Here is a 14,855-nt window from a genome sequence, read left to right as displayed (position 1 = left end):
TTATAAGCATTTAAAGTTAATACTGTTTAATCTGTAATCTAGAGTCTAGTTTTATGAAGTTGTGCAGTAAAGTACAACCATCTTATTTTTTTACATCTCTTCATTTTTAAATTAAAATAATTATCAATGATCATTAGAAAGATATTATTCACAGTTTATTATGATTAGGTACGCTTAAATTAGTTACTATTTTACATATTACATGATATAATATAAAACTGTTTATTTATTAATTTTAGTAAAATAAATAATAGTATAGTGTAGGTTAGGTATACTTATTCGGATTCGTTGATAAATACTATACAAATATTTTAAGTATTATTTTATTTCAAAAACGCTTAGTTTCATTTCTTTAACTAAGAAAAAAATCTTTACCCTCAGATCGGGTTATCCAAAAACATGTTTGAAGATTAAACGATTCGAAGAATTTCAGTAATTTTTGGATTTAGAGGTCGTACAAACGAGTAGTGTGTAGGATGACAAAAAGTGAGGGGAGGGGAGTAACCGAAAACGAAACGATACTATTACTGCTATGAACAGTGGATACCAGTTCTGTATAAAATAATATATTTATTGATTTATACATAATGTTGACGTTAGTATTCCATATATTATAATATTATCTGTTTGATGAATTCGATATTGGAAACCGTGTAGGTTTTCCACGGTCACAGACGCGCTTGTATACAAGTTTATTTGTCAAAATCATAATAATAATATATCATATATTATGTATACAGTATATTATAGTATAATAATAAAATATTACCAAAACGAATTAAAAATAAATAGAATACATCAATAAATGAATCTGGTATCGATAGAAGAAACGATGGAGATTGTAATTAATAAATATTTTACATACAATATATGATAAAATATAATATTAGTCAAAGTCCAAATCCCAATTTTTGTTTGTCTTCGATCGCTTTGTGTGCGGCCTGCCTCTTCAGGTCAGTCGGTATGAATATGGTCAATAAGAATCCGAAAGTCAGTAATCCGACGATCATCATGTTGGCCGCCAAATCACCCATGGTGCTGAACACCCAGCTGTAAATCGATGTCAGGATGAAGCCAATCAGTTGGGTGCCGCCGTTCAGTAGACCGCTGGACGTGCCTTCAGGAATTGGGTACGTTAACTCGATGGCTAACTCGTAGCCGACAGGTAGATATCCAGTCATAAACAGCCTATATCGTGTATGGTCATTAAGGTTATACTCATATTTAATAATAGGTACTCGCTTATAATATAAACTATAAACATTGAACAATGTACGAATATAGGTACCTATATACAAATATTTTTTTTGTATAGGTAATATTATATAAATAATATGATTTTTTGATAGGCCAATGTTCTCCCTAATATTTTGTACTTGTAATCTAATAAGTAGGATTTGGGTTTGAAGACAATATAAACAGTAAAAAAAGCATTTAAAATGTGTAAAACGCAAAAAAAGCATTTAAATATACTGAGCAACTAAGAAAAAATGTTTATAAGTTTCCAAAAAATCAACTTGTCTGTGTTAAAAAGTTTACCAGCATATATTTAAATAAACTGTCTTCGGAAAACCGTTAAAATTTTAGCTTAAAATATTTTTGTACATAGAAAATTATCTTTTGACGTCAATCAAAGTTATGATTAAGTAAGTTAAAATTACAATTTTTAAATCATCATCGATTGTTATTCCTGAAATTAAAATTGTGTTCATATTTTCTTATTCTTTATTTAAACGATAATTTAACAAATATGGTAAAACACTAAAATGATTAAACGGCAGTCGATGAATGCGAACTGATGAACAATCTTAAATCTACGATCTACTCATCAAGAGTACTTTAATCTATAGGTATTATAGGTACTTTGATAAACGCTTAATAAACTTAATCGAATACATCTTACAGCGATAATAAATTAATAAAACATGCTCATTAGAGGTAATCTTAAACATATTTTCAACAACGCGTTATCTACACAAGCTTTTATCAATTTGTACTGTAAATATGTAAAAAACTATTATGACCAATTGATTAGTCATGAAAAAAAGATAAAAGAAGGATTTATTTGGTAAAAAGAGAATAAATAATGTTAGCTTAAAAATTAAATGAAATACATTTTTATACAAGACTTATTTTTCTATCATTATTAAAAAAAAATAATAAAATAAAAAATAGAAAGCATTTCCTTTTAAATCCAAACCCTACCAGTATTAACAAGTAGTTATGTAACGAGCTTTAATTATTGATGATCAACAGAAAAATTCAAATTTTACATCAAACTTAAACTATTAAACTTATAAAATTCTAAAAACTATAAAAAATACTATGAAGATAAAAATTTAATTTTATAATGATGAAAAATATACAATTATTATAATTATATTAAATTTTGTTGTAGATACCTCTAAATTGTATCAAATATTTTGATATATTGTTTTTAAATTTAAAAATGAGTATAAAAATTTAAGTTAAAAATTAACAACAAAATCCACGAGACAACGTGCCGATTATCACAGCGGTAATACCACTGAATAATATACCGTGAAATAATGTAATGTTTTATACTTATAGCTATTTCCTATCATACAAATTAAATACGTAAGATAAGACCTCATGCATGCTTTGGACCGAATACCTTACCTATATCAACAATCGAATGAATGAAGATTGATAATAATTCAATAATATTACTACCTATATTTAATATTCAAACGTTGAAACGATCATATTTCCTTGATTTATTTATTGATTAATATTTATTTCGGGTATCAGATACCTTTGTTCTATAATATAATAAAGCAATATTTAAAAAAAAAAAAATCATTTTAATTTAGTATAACTTACATACTTATTTTAAGAAAAAAAAAAAATTGTTAATTTAAATTTTTTTGTGGTCCCCGAAAACAATTTTGCTTTCAATTTTTAAATATCATAGTTTATTTTTTATTTATATTAATCTGTAATCAGACATTTTTCTGAATTTTTTAATGATACGCATAATATTTAGTATTTTTACGAAACCATTAAAACCCAATCAAATATAATACATATTATAGTACCTATATTACATAATATTATAGTAGAAAAATAAAAATTTGCGGGGGAGTTCTGACCATTATATTAATATGCATCGTCTGTGACATGTTATTACAACTGATATTGCTTTGTTTAAGATACAACATAATTAAAGCGATAAATTATCTTTAGCAGCTAAACTCACCCCAATAATGAAGCTGTAATGTATATTATCCAAATAGATTGACCGTGTGACAGACTGAACGTATAGATCAACATAGAGATCAAAGTACTGCCGTAAACCATCAGGGTCGTCTCTCTGTGAACATGAATCGTAGATTACAATATTTTATTCTTAAGTAAATATAGAGTTAAAATATACTGCGCAATTAATAAAATGTGTAGGTAACATTCACGTTGGATTAGTGATGTTAAGATGAAGTTATGCAGTATGCACTAGATATGTCAATTATGTCAGATATATTACGGCGCGAACATCTATAAATAAAAACCACGAAAGTCAAAGATAACAGATTTAAAAAAATATATATATATATTATTGTTTTACTTATAGATTATTTAAGTGATCATTTTAATTAATCACCTTCATTAATTTACCATAAAAATGTAAAATATTCTTTAATTAATTGAAACTATACATTGCTTACGAGTTATTAATACATATTTAATTATAGTTTTTATTTATATTTGAGTAAATAAAATATTGTAAATTACAATTTCCCATTAAAATAATTTAATATATTATCAATTATTTATTAATATTAAATGGTAAAAGGTACTAATCAAATATCAATACAACCATTTACTTAATGTATTCTGTTAATCGTTTGAGTAACAGTTGAATATATTGAAATTGGTCAGTATTCTTTATTAAAACCTGTAAAAATTGAATAACTAATAATATAATAGTATAGATATATAGTAGGTACAATATAAAAGTATTATTACGGCCATTACGGGTATTCTTCAGAATAATAATAAATATTATCAATTAAAAATTAAAAAACATAAATCAATAGTATTTTACATTTACTATTATTTCAATAGTTAAAATTATAAATATATTATGTTAAGTTTAAATTAAATTTTCATTTTTTAAGTAAGAATGTATAATACGTGATTTTAAGTTTTAAATTTTGCATATTACTTAGTTTATTCAATAGAAAATAAAAAATATTAAGAACAGATATTGTTATTCAAAATTTAGGAACAAGATAAAAATATCAATAAATATTAATTAAAAATATGTGACAATAATAGATAAGTATTTTTTGATTATAAATTAAGTAAATTGTAATGTATTGATTTTATAATAATGCTTGTGTCTTTTTGAGTTCTACCTAATTATGAAATTTTAATTTTTATTATTATAGCTATGTAATACTATTACTTATTATTTTTAATTAATTTTTCATTATTAAATGTATTATATTTAATTTTTTTTCAAATTTAACACATACCGAAAAATAGAGATAATCATAGTATATGTTTAAGACAGTGTAAACTCAACATGTATGATACAATTAATCCTCCATTAATATATCAAACAGAAAACCAGACAACAAAATAGAAGAGTAAATTAATTACTAATTATTTTTTTAATTTTGTATATATATATAATTTTAATTAAAAAAAATCACGAAATTAGTCAACTCTTTGTATTTAGTTTTAAATTAGTATTTTATGTATGATAATATTATTATCTTCGAATAATTGTTATGCCGTTTTTCCAATCCTCCAAATTAGATAAGTTTTCTATTATTTCTTAAAACGTTCTCTTTTTCAGCCTTATTTATTATTCAAATATAGTTGTTGTACAATTATAAATAACTAATTATTTTTAATATTTTGATTTCTAGGCAGATGTTGATTTTTACTGATAAATAACTATGACGTGAGGTTAAGACATGTACAGAGGTTAATTTATGGTTATATGTTATCGAGTAATAATTTTTATACTAATTACTAAGTACTTAATATCGATATTATTAATTGCAAATATTCCAATGTTATAAAATTATATAAAATATATATTAGATATTATTTTACCTACATTTAGTTCATATAATAAGTGCCTTACTTATAGAGATGCGTTTTATCTAGAATATATCCACATATAATCGAACCACCTAGACCACATAATACTAAAGTGAGGCCAATTCGTCCGACATCTTCTTCGTGACCCTAAAATCAAATAATAAATACATCATATTAGTATGAGTTATTTTTATTTTTAATTTACTCACCGGGAAATAGAGTAAAATAAATTGGTTGAGTAAAGTTGATATAGCAAAAAACGCACCGACATTAATACCGTACGATATAAGTAATAAAATGTAACCATTATTTTTTAATAATTCTTTAACTGAGCTCATAAATACATCTTGTAAAATTTCTGGATCGTCTCTTTTTTTTCTTTGTACAACTTGGGCATTACTTGGTGCTATTTGTGGTTCGGCTTGTATAACTGAAATAATAATACAATTATTGTATTAGATACAAGACAATATAAATAAATCATTCAATTTGATAACGTTTGCTTAACAATAGCTCTTAACGATTAAAAAATTTTTCTTTAGTTTTAAATTGTCATATATCAGTATAATATAATACTTACTCCAAATAACTAAAAAGAATATTGCAGTATTCAGAATAGCGAAAGATATAAACATTTTCCATAAATCATTTCCTATGTCATCTAAGTTATCGCTATCGTGCACTATCATTGGTGGAATTAAAAATCCGAGAGCTGCTCCTAGCTAAAAAAAACGGAATAGATTAAATTCTGATCTATAAGTTTAGTTGCTTAGTTATTAGTTATTACTAATTACTATATCATATAAATACATATAAAAACAAGTTGTAGACAGACATAAAATATTACCTACATTATAATTAATTACCTCTTAAAATAATATTTATTTATATTAAAACATGTATGTACTTAAATAGTTTCTTAGTATAAAAAGTTTAAAACTAATAAAAATATTTTGAAAATGTAATTACGCAAAGAAAATAATAATATACAAAATTACGAAAAGTTTTAAGTCCTTTTAGTTAAAATCTTTTGAATTACAACGAAATAATAATAATTATTAATTTTTGTCTATAGATACATACAGTTTTGTAAAATTTGAATTTAAAATATCTTTAAAGGGAAAATATGCGTATGGAATTTCAATATATTTTATGAATGGCGGTAAGAATAACATATAATTTAAACGCTATAAACAAATTTTTAATTTTGTATTTTTGATATTTTCCATTACATATACATATATAACCCAAATTATAAAAATTTTTTAATTCAATTTTACTTGCAAACAAAAATGTGAGCATGCATTAATCGAAAAAACTAAGAATAGTTGTAAATTTCATATGTCTATAAATAGCATAAAAAATAGTCAAAATATTTTATAAATCATTTTTGAATAACAATAAAACAAAATATATTTGATTAAAATATGGTTTTTCGTATAAATATCTGTTTTTATTTAAAAGTTGATTTATATTTATAAATTTATAATCCTCAAAATTACTATTTAAATTTAATCTGCTACTAGTAAGTAGTAACCTTCCCCTTAAAGAGTTGAGCATTTTTACTGCTTTAAAATTTTTTTTCTCATTTCTGACATAAAATATAAATAAAAATATCATTGTTCTGCTCACTCTAAAAAACTTAACAATTATTTGATGAAATACAAGATACAAAGATGAAATGATAATATTTGTTGTTTAATTAAATATATCTATTATCTATTTAATAATGTGATAAAAATGTTTAAAAGTTAATTGTTTTTTTTTACACAAAATTTACAAAATTTGTACTTAATGTTTGTATAATGAGCAAATAAATCAAAGGTGAATGAGATCAACTATAATCTGTCTATATAAAAATTGTAATTTTATCAAATATTATAATAATTAATATGCTACAGTAGTCATATAAATAAATTTAAAATAGTTAAGAAATATTTTGAATTTCTTTACTTTAATAATATTTTCATTTAATTCTAAATCGATGGTAGAATTAAATATTAATAGGCAACCATACATACATTTAATACAAATGTATTGCTTTTCACATTTTATGGTTTTGTTATTGATATTATACGGTAGTGCGACTTAGGTGTTCCTATTATAGTTATGTGTACCCATTTATATAAACTGTCCCCCTATTTGTGGCTTAATATAAATGGACCTAATTTAACCAGATATACATTATCGTTACGAGGGCAATGTCGTTAACATAAATTATGGATATTGGTAACATCCTGTCAAAGGTTCCTTTATGAAAATACAACTACATAATGGTACTGGAAGATAATGTAATAAAGTCAAGAAATAATATAAGTTGCGAATGATATTTATACTTTCAATTTGTTATAATTTCTAGTGTAATTAATCAAATATTTACTAGATTAGATATACAGGATGTTATTTTGCTTATAATCGCAGCATAATATTTATGTATATGTCAAAGGTCTATAATATAATAACAAGATATTTTATCTTTATTTCATTGAACTTTATATTTAGTAATAAATAATTATTAAAAAAAAATGGACGATTTAGACGTTTAAATTACACACATATTATTATTAGAAGTATATTCAATTAATATGTTAAGAGGTACTAATAGGTTATTAATTTTATTTAGCTACTTGGGTAACAACGGATAATTTCTTTTTTCATAGTCTACAAATATAATTTTTGTTGTAATAGTTGATAAATAAAAAAATAAAAAAATAAATAAATTTATTAACAACTTATTTTCATATTATAGAGTATTAAAATAATTAATAAAATTTATGAATTAAATATTTTATTTAATTCATATTTGATTGAAAACAGCCGGGTCACTTAAATTCTTTTTGTTACCACTATTAGGATTTTTCTTTAGTTTTTGAATTAAAATGTAATTAGCCTCACAAAATTAAAATTGAAACTATCAAAAATTTCGAATTTTCTAAGTTCTATAAATTTAAATTTAAATGAAATTTATTTGATAGATAATAATAATGTTTTCACTGTAGAATAACAAATAATTGCTATTCAATTTGTAATAAAAAAATTAAAACTATTTTTGCGATTTTTTAAATCATAGAGCTATATTTTACTGGATAATTATTATATACACAAATATTTATAATATATTATATTTAATATTTTTCAAAATTAAGTTTTTTATTTTTTTGACTATATTACAACAATTTAAAAATTATTTTGCAAATAAAAATTAAATACAAGATTTTTCATACGTTGTTTTTACAAAAAATGCACACCTTATAAAATACTTGTGCGCTATTTTTTTTTAGATATTTCAAGATTAAACATCGATAAAATTAGATATTTAAATGAAAAATAAGGATTTTAATTACCTGTTTGTTATAATATTCATAAATACTATTCGTAGTAGGGACTAGAAACTTTTGGCCACTGCGTAAGATATTATTTATTATACACAATTTAATTTTCAAAATATTTATTGATTCATTTTAGGCAATTTATTCTATGAACATATTCACACTGTTCTATTATACCTTAGTATTAACTCAATTTAATATAATAATAGTTATTAGTTAGTATAATATATGATATGTTATTATTTTTTTTTTTAATTAATTAATTTAAGCTAATAGTAAAAAAAAAAAACTGTAAGTTGACAGTCTGTCTATGTTTAGAAACGTCATCGTTTACCACGATTAATCATTGAATTAAAATTTATCGGGATAAACCTGTTGGTTTATTGCACGGTTTATTATTTCATTTGCATACCACAGATACTTTGTATACGGTAATAAAAAACTTGTAAAAATTGATCGCTAACACTTATACGCTAAAATTAAGCCAGGAAATATCACTCAGTACACTGCATGAACATAAAACAATAACAAAAATATTACTATATACTTAAAATAATAGCCATCAAGCTTCTAAATTTATATATGACTTACAATTGACAATACATTTTCTAAAAATACTCAAAACCTGTACATAACACGAAAATAAAACTATTATATAATGGATTGAATTTTTAAGTTTATATAACTCATAGTTAATTGTTCATACAGACTTACTATTTTTTAAAACAAATAATTTTAAATATTTTTAGGCAATATGTATATATTATCTGTGATATTAATAAATATTTATTTATTTCTATTAGAAATCTATAATAACATTATAGGATTACATATCCCCTTAAATATGTAATATTAAATTATGCAAAATGCATACATATTTTTCTACCTGAACAGTACAAATTGTACGCCATGTTGACTATCGTTACTATACCTATAATAATACAATCTGTCTGCGGTTTTCATTTTTTCCATGTGACCGTACAGTGTTCTACAAGGCTACAACCAATTTATTAGTGACCTACTCAATGATTAGGCACACTCAACATTTATAACTATACAGCAGTACAACTTCTCCGACCTTTTTTATAAATAGATTGAATATTTCATTTTATGATTTGAATAAAATTAATGATTTTTTTATTACTTGTTAAAGTAAACCGAGAAAAATATTGCTTCACTATGTTTTAAATATTTCCAATCTTGAAATTAACCATTTTATTAAACATTATATAATTAATTATTACTTTATATATTTGCGTTTAATTCAAACAAAAGTAAACAAAAAAAATAAAAAAAAATTTTTTTTAATGTAATTTTTGCAGAATTTTGTTATTTTAATTTACTCAAAAATGTAATTAATTTAATTATAGGTTAATAATAAATGTAAAATTAATTATTTAAGACCTTATCATTTTATTATGTTAGTATATTTTGTATATTTTTACTTATTTTAAAGTAGGAAAGGTTATTGATCCCAACGAAATAATCGTATGTTTAAGTAGGTATAATATTAATGACATATTTTTATTAAACATACGAGATAACTATGTGTCTATGTTATTTTTTATAATATTGTTATAATACCTGATAACTTAATATTTATAAAGTGTGAGTTACTGTATTTTTTACTTATATTATTAACTTCACTAAAAACACGATGGCCCACTGTCCAAACCATTCTGTATTTATGAATACTTGACAAGTCAAGAGTGATTGATGTGCGGTATCGTAGTGTAATTACACCACAACGTTTATAAATATTTATCTAAGCTGTCAGCATTCTAAAATATATGTTTTGAACATTATTTGTTTAGCTTGTAAAATAATTACTATCCACAAATACCACAAAAAATAATATACTTCATGAGAAAATAAAATTTTTTTGATTTTTAGTATTATACATTTATACATGGCTTTTTATTAGTATCTACTTTAAAAGATATTAAAACGAATTTACCTGGTTGCCGAAAACTCCTAAGGAACAAGCAGTAGAGACTTCGGTTGATCCAAACCAAACCGCTGCTAATCTGGAAGGCAAACTCAGTATGAATGCTTGTGAACACGCCACCAAACCTTGTCCCAGCAACGTTGTCAAAAATCGACCCGGCTCAGCAGAAAGAACTTTAATCCATGCGCCCAGACATGTACCAGCAGCTCCCATCACCATCGTCACTTTGAGGCCCTAAAATATAAATACAACTTATAATCAAATGTATGACAAATGGCAATATAGTTTATTCGTTTATATATATATATACAATATAATATGTTTTTCGTTTATTTTTTAATAAACTATTTTATAATTTTAAAATACTTTACATTTTCCAAATTTCTACAAAATATAATACTGAGCATAAAAAACATAACAGCAATTACCTCTAAGTGAAATTTGTATGAGCATTTAATATGAATCTAAATTTAAATTTAGAGATTTTTAAAAATAATTAATTATTAGATAAAGATTGATGTACTTTTATTTCCATATGATTATTTAAATAACTAAACGACAATATTATAACAATATACATAATTAAAATTATTTTTGATTTGAAACCGAGTATATTAAGAATACATTAATCAAATAATATGTATAAATAAATCAGTGTTTGTAATTTAATTATTATATCGTGTAGTTAATTGATAACCCTGATAGCACCAAATTTATTAATTTAAAATATTTGATTGTCCTTGTGGTGTAGGGACCATAGTCTTCATTTACATGGTACGTACTGCGAGCCACGTGTTATCACTTATATGTGTGCTATTCAATAATTTATTGTTTTTATACGAATATGATCATCAAAAAAGATTTAATGTTAGTTCGTATTTATGTTTAGTCTAATTAAATTTATCTACAAAACATTAAGTTACTAAATAACAAATATTTATTTAATTATAATTATTGATATTTTGTAAAATTGGAGGTTAATATGTATTTAAGGATTATACAATATTATTAATGATTTTTTTTTTCAAAATTTACGAACTTTAGTAACAAATATGTTTGCAAAAGTATATTAATTTAAATTTAAATTTACTATTTATTAGTCATTAATTTAAAGTTTAATTTGAACGTAGCAAAATAATTTTTTAAACATTTTTGACAGAAAAAGCTACTCATACTCTATACGTTATTTGTCAACCAGAAATTTTCGGTCTAATCCATTTGAAAAATACAGTCAACGTAATGCTACTTCATATCAAAGTTAAGAAATCACAATGTTCTTCACACTAAATTCGCTAATTACAAAATTATATCTATTGTTTAATTATGCCCTTTACAAACCGCTGACAAAAGAAACAACATAAAATTAAAAAGTATTCTCATATTCGAAATTTTCAATATTTGGACTATACTTCTAAGTATTGATACCAATCTTGATGATCTACTCAGAAATTAAACTAGTTATTATTTATACATCGAAGACTTCAAAAATATTCTAACAAGGTAGATATATTAAAATGTATACCGAACTTTTCAAAACCGATAGTAATATGAAAATATAGCTACTGTAAATAATTTGGAAGTAATTATATACAAGCTATATACTTGTATTTACATACATCCATATATATAGCAGTGATAGCAGTGTCTGTTAAATAAATTGTTGTTAAAAAACTTTTTGAATATGTTCTTAAAATCAAAAAGATTACCAATTATTCTAAACGATTCTTTAAGCACTGCAGCTAACACGCATAAACTTAACGGGTAATAATGTAGCAAAGCAAATTTTCCATCGTAATTTTCATCCATTAATCAAAGGAGACTTCATAACATTATTGTCGTTATCAGATTACTTGACAATTAAAGGTATAGAAAAAGTCAAAATAGGTACATACCGAGAATAGAAATATTTCTATCACCGCATTGCCACAAAAATATTACATTTATCATTTTTCACGATTTTAAAAGAATATTAAGACTAAATGCCTTTCAATTTTTGCAAATCCTTTAGTTAAAACAAAAAATAAAAAATAAAAATAAAATTAAGTTTAATACTTTTCATAAATATTACGAGTACCATTCTTCATAATAATCATTTTCACGTGTGTTTTTCTCCAGGAGAAGAAAAAAACGATCATCAGACTAAAAATAATAGATCATACCTACACTTGCCCTCGGTACACATGCTATCTAGCGAAGAGCCTCCACTATGGATGACACGCACTGTTATACCCATCAAACACATACACACGAAATGTGACATTTATTTCGTAGTACCATGAATCAAGAGACATATCCAACAAATTATTCAATAATATATTTGAAAGTTTGAGTTGAACTTTTAATTGTCTACTTAATCCTTTAATCGGAATTGAATAACCTATTAAGTAATTTAGTGTGAGGTGTACTGAAACATTTATTATTTATTTTCACAAATGTGTAATTTCCAATGGCGATAGTATCGAGGGTTACTCTAAAATAACTTTATTAATTAAGTCACATTGCTCGAATCTACTTACGAATAAATTATACATACGAATATATAAATAGGTATAAGGCGCATCAGGGTAAAGGGTATATTACACCAATGCAGGGTTTAAAACCAATTTGTAGGAGGGTTGGAAATGTTGTAAATTTTTTACGATTTTAATCGATCGTTAGACTTCTATTGATATATTATGACTTGTATATTGTTATATATATACAGTAGGGTCTCGTTAATCCAAATGAGAATGGGGAAAGGGATCATTTGGATTAACGATTTGTTCGGATTACTTATGACTTGAAAAAAATCAATTCTCTTGCAATTTAAACTTTTAAATTAATCTTTATCCATAATGCAGTATTAATTCATAAAATTCGTTGTTGAAAAACACAATGAATACAATCAAAGTCGACAAAATCATTATAACTATGTATAAATATAGTCAGTTAATAAGTACATGTAATGCATATTACTATGAATTATGATACACGAGTGTATTAGCATAGCGATGCGGCAATTTCCAAGTCCGTTCGGATTACCGAGACCCTACTATGTAATATAATATGGACAATGATGACAAAATTTTTTATTTCGATGTTAATGTTATCATCGTCAATTGCAGTATTCTAACGTATTTTAACAACTGCAATAACAATAATCAACCGCCACCATGACTTTTATCACCACCACAACGGTAAAAACGTTATACCAATCGACCGCAATACAACACTAACCAGTCGGTCAAGAATCCAGGACGCTGGTACGACCAGCGGAACGTACACGATCATGTATATGGTGGATGTGGTGTCTATAGCGAAGTTTGACACGCCGTAAAACTTCACCATGATGTTGGATATGATGCTGTACTGTATCCAGTGTACGGCGTTGGCCATGGAGTACAACATGTATACGACCAGTATTATCCACCGGGCCTTGTACAGTCTCAGGTCATCCTGTTGGAGGATCGTTGCCTGGGGGTCAGGCGACGGATGCGAATGTTCCGGCCCCAGCCCCGGCCCCGGCTTATCAACTTTTTGCATAACCGAAGCGAAATCGGCCATCGCTGTACGTGCGTCTGATTGACTGCTCCGTTGTATCGCATCAATGCGAACAGGCACGGATAATATTCGCGACTGGGGCAGGATCGTCTCGCAATCGTGTCCGTATAATCGTTTTAAACGGTTACAATCACGGTCGGTAACCGCAGTACCAATTTATAATTCACATCGAGTGAAAGGGGGGAAGGGGATTCAGCTGATTTCATCTAATCGGACATATATGGCTTAGGTAAAAAAAAAAAAAAAAAAATCATTTGGGATGTATTAATTACAAGACCAATATTATGTGCAGATAGATCAAGTCATAAAATAAAACGTACGTAGATATATATATAAACCTATAGTAAATTTGTTGAGCCATGTTATATATACATATATGCTTTAACGCAGATAATGTGACATATCTGTATAGCGTAAGACAGTTAATATTAGGCAATCACATAAGATATATAACCATTAAATAATAATATTAAAGTTCAAAGTGAACTTGCAGAGATTACAGAGTTATATTCAAAAACTACAAAAAAATTTCAAAGATTAAATTTAATTTTACATAATTTTTCAATGATGTTATTAATATAAATACAAGTTAAACGTAAATGCATTTCTGTTTCATTTTTCAAATTAATATCTATTAATTTCAAATTATTAGTTCTTACTTTCATAGTTTTATGTGTAGTAGAATAAATATTAAAATTAATTAAAACCAGAAAATAATCGGTAGGACAGTAAATGTAAAATTATGTATTAGGTACAATGCAATACAATGTAATGAATAAAAAAATAAATATAATTGTAGATTTATAAGAAAATTAAATTGAAATACGCATGTTGTAATTTTAGGTGTACAAACATAGGCAAATAAACAAACATAATATAAGAAAGGGAATTGGTATTAACCAGTGATAGATAGCGCCACATAAATTTATTTTGAATGCAAAAAGACTCCAACCGTAGATAATATT

At 24.8% G+C, this 14,855-nt stretch overlaps 1 protein-coding gene across 1 annotated transcript; it reads right to left on the bottom strand.

Moving 5' to 3' along the window:
- Positions 1-278: 278 nt before the first annotated feature.
- Positions 279-13,985, bottom strand: LOC112595908 (feline leukemia virus subgroup C receptor-related protein 2-like). The gene is made up of 7 exons (XM_025341299.1): positions 13,567-13,985; positions 10,360-10,584; positions 5,654-5,795; positions 5,283-5,503; positions 5,117-5,220; positions 3,221-3,334; positions 279-1,188 (listed from the first exon to the last, which is right to left on the bottom strand). The coding sequence occupies exons 1-7, from the start codon at positions 13,891-13,893 to the stop codon at positions 891-893; spliced, it is 1,431 nt and encodes a 476-aa protein (XP_025197084.1). The 5' UTR covers positions 13,894-13,985; the 3' UTR covers positions 279-890.
- Between the last annotated feature and the right edge of the window lie 870 nt (positions 13,986-14,855).

This window comes from Melanaphis sacchari, unplaced genomic scaffold (assembly GCF_002803265.2).
Source record: "Melanaphis sacchari strain LSU unplaced genomic scaffold, SCAv2.0 Contig2_pilon_pilon, whole genome shotgun sequence".
Lineage (NCBI taxonomy): Eukaryota > Metazoa > Arthropoda > Insecta > Hemiptera > Aphididae > Melanaphis > Melanaphis sacchari.
This window is presented reverse-complemented; position numbering and strand designations above follow the sequence as displayed.

Bases quoted from the DNA above. Each gene is read 5' to 3' on its own strand.
- LOC112595908 (XM_025341299.1), bottom strand. From the start codon at position 13,893: ATGGCCGATTTCGCTTCGGTTATGCAAAAAGTTGATAAGCCGGGGCCG. The intron at 10,585-13,566 runs GTTAGTGTTGTA...TTTATATTTTAG, and splicing joins CCTGGATTCTTGACCGACTG to GGCCTCAAAGTGACGATGGT. The intron at 5,504-5,653 runs GTAAGTATTATA...TTATTATTTCAG, and splicing joins ATTCTTTTTAGTTATTTGGA to TTATACAAGCCGAACCACAA.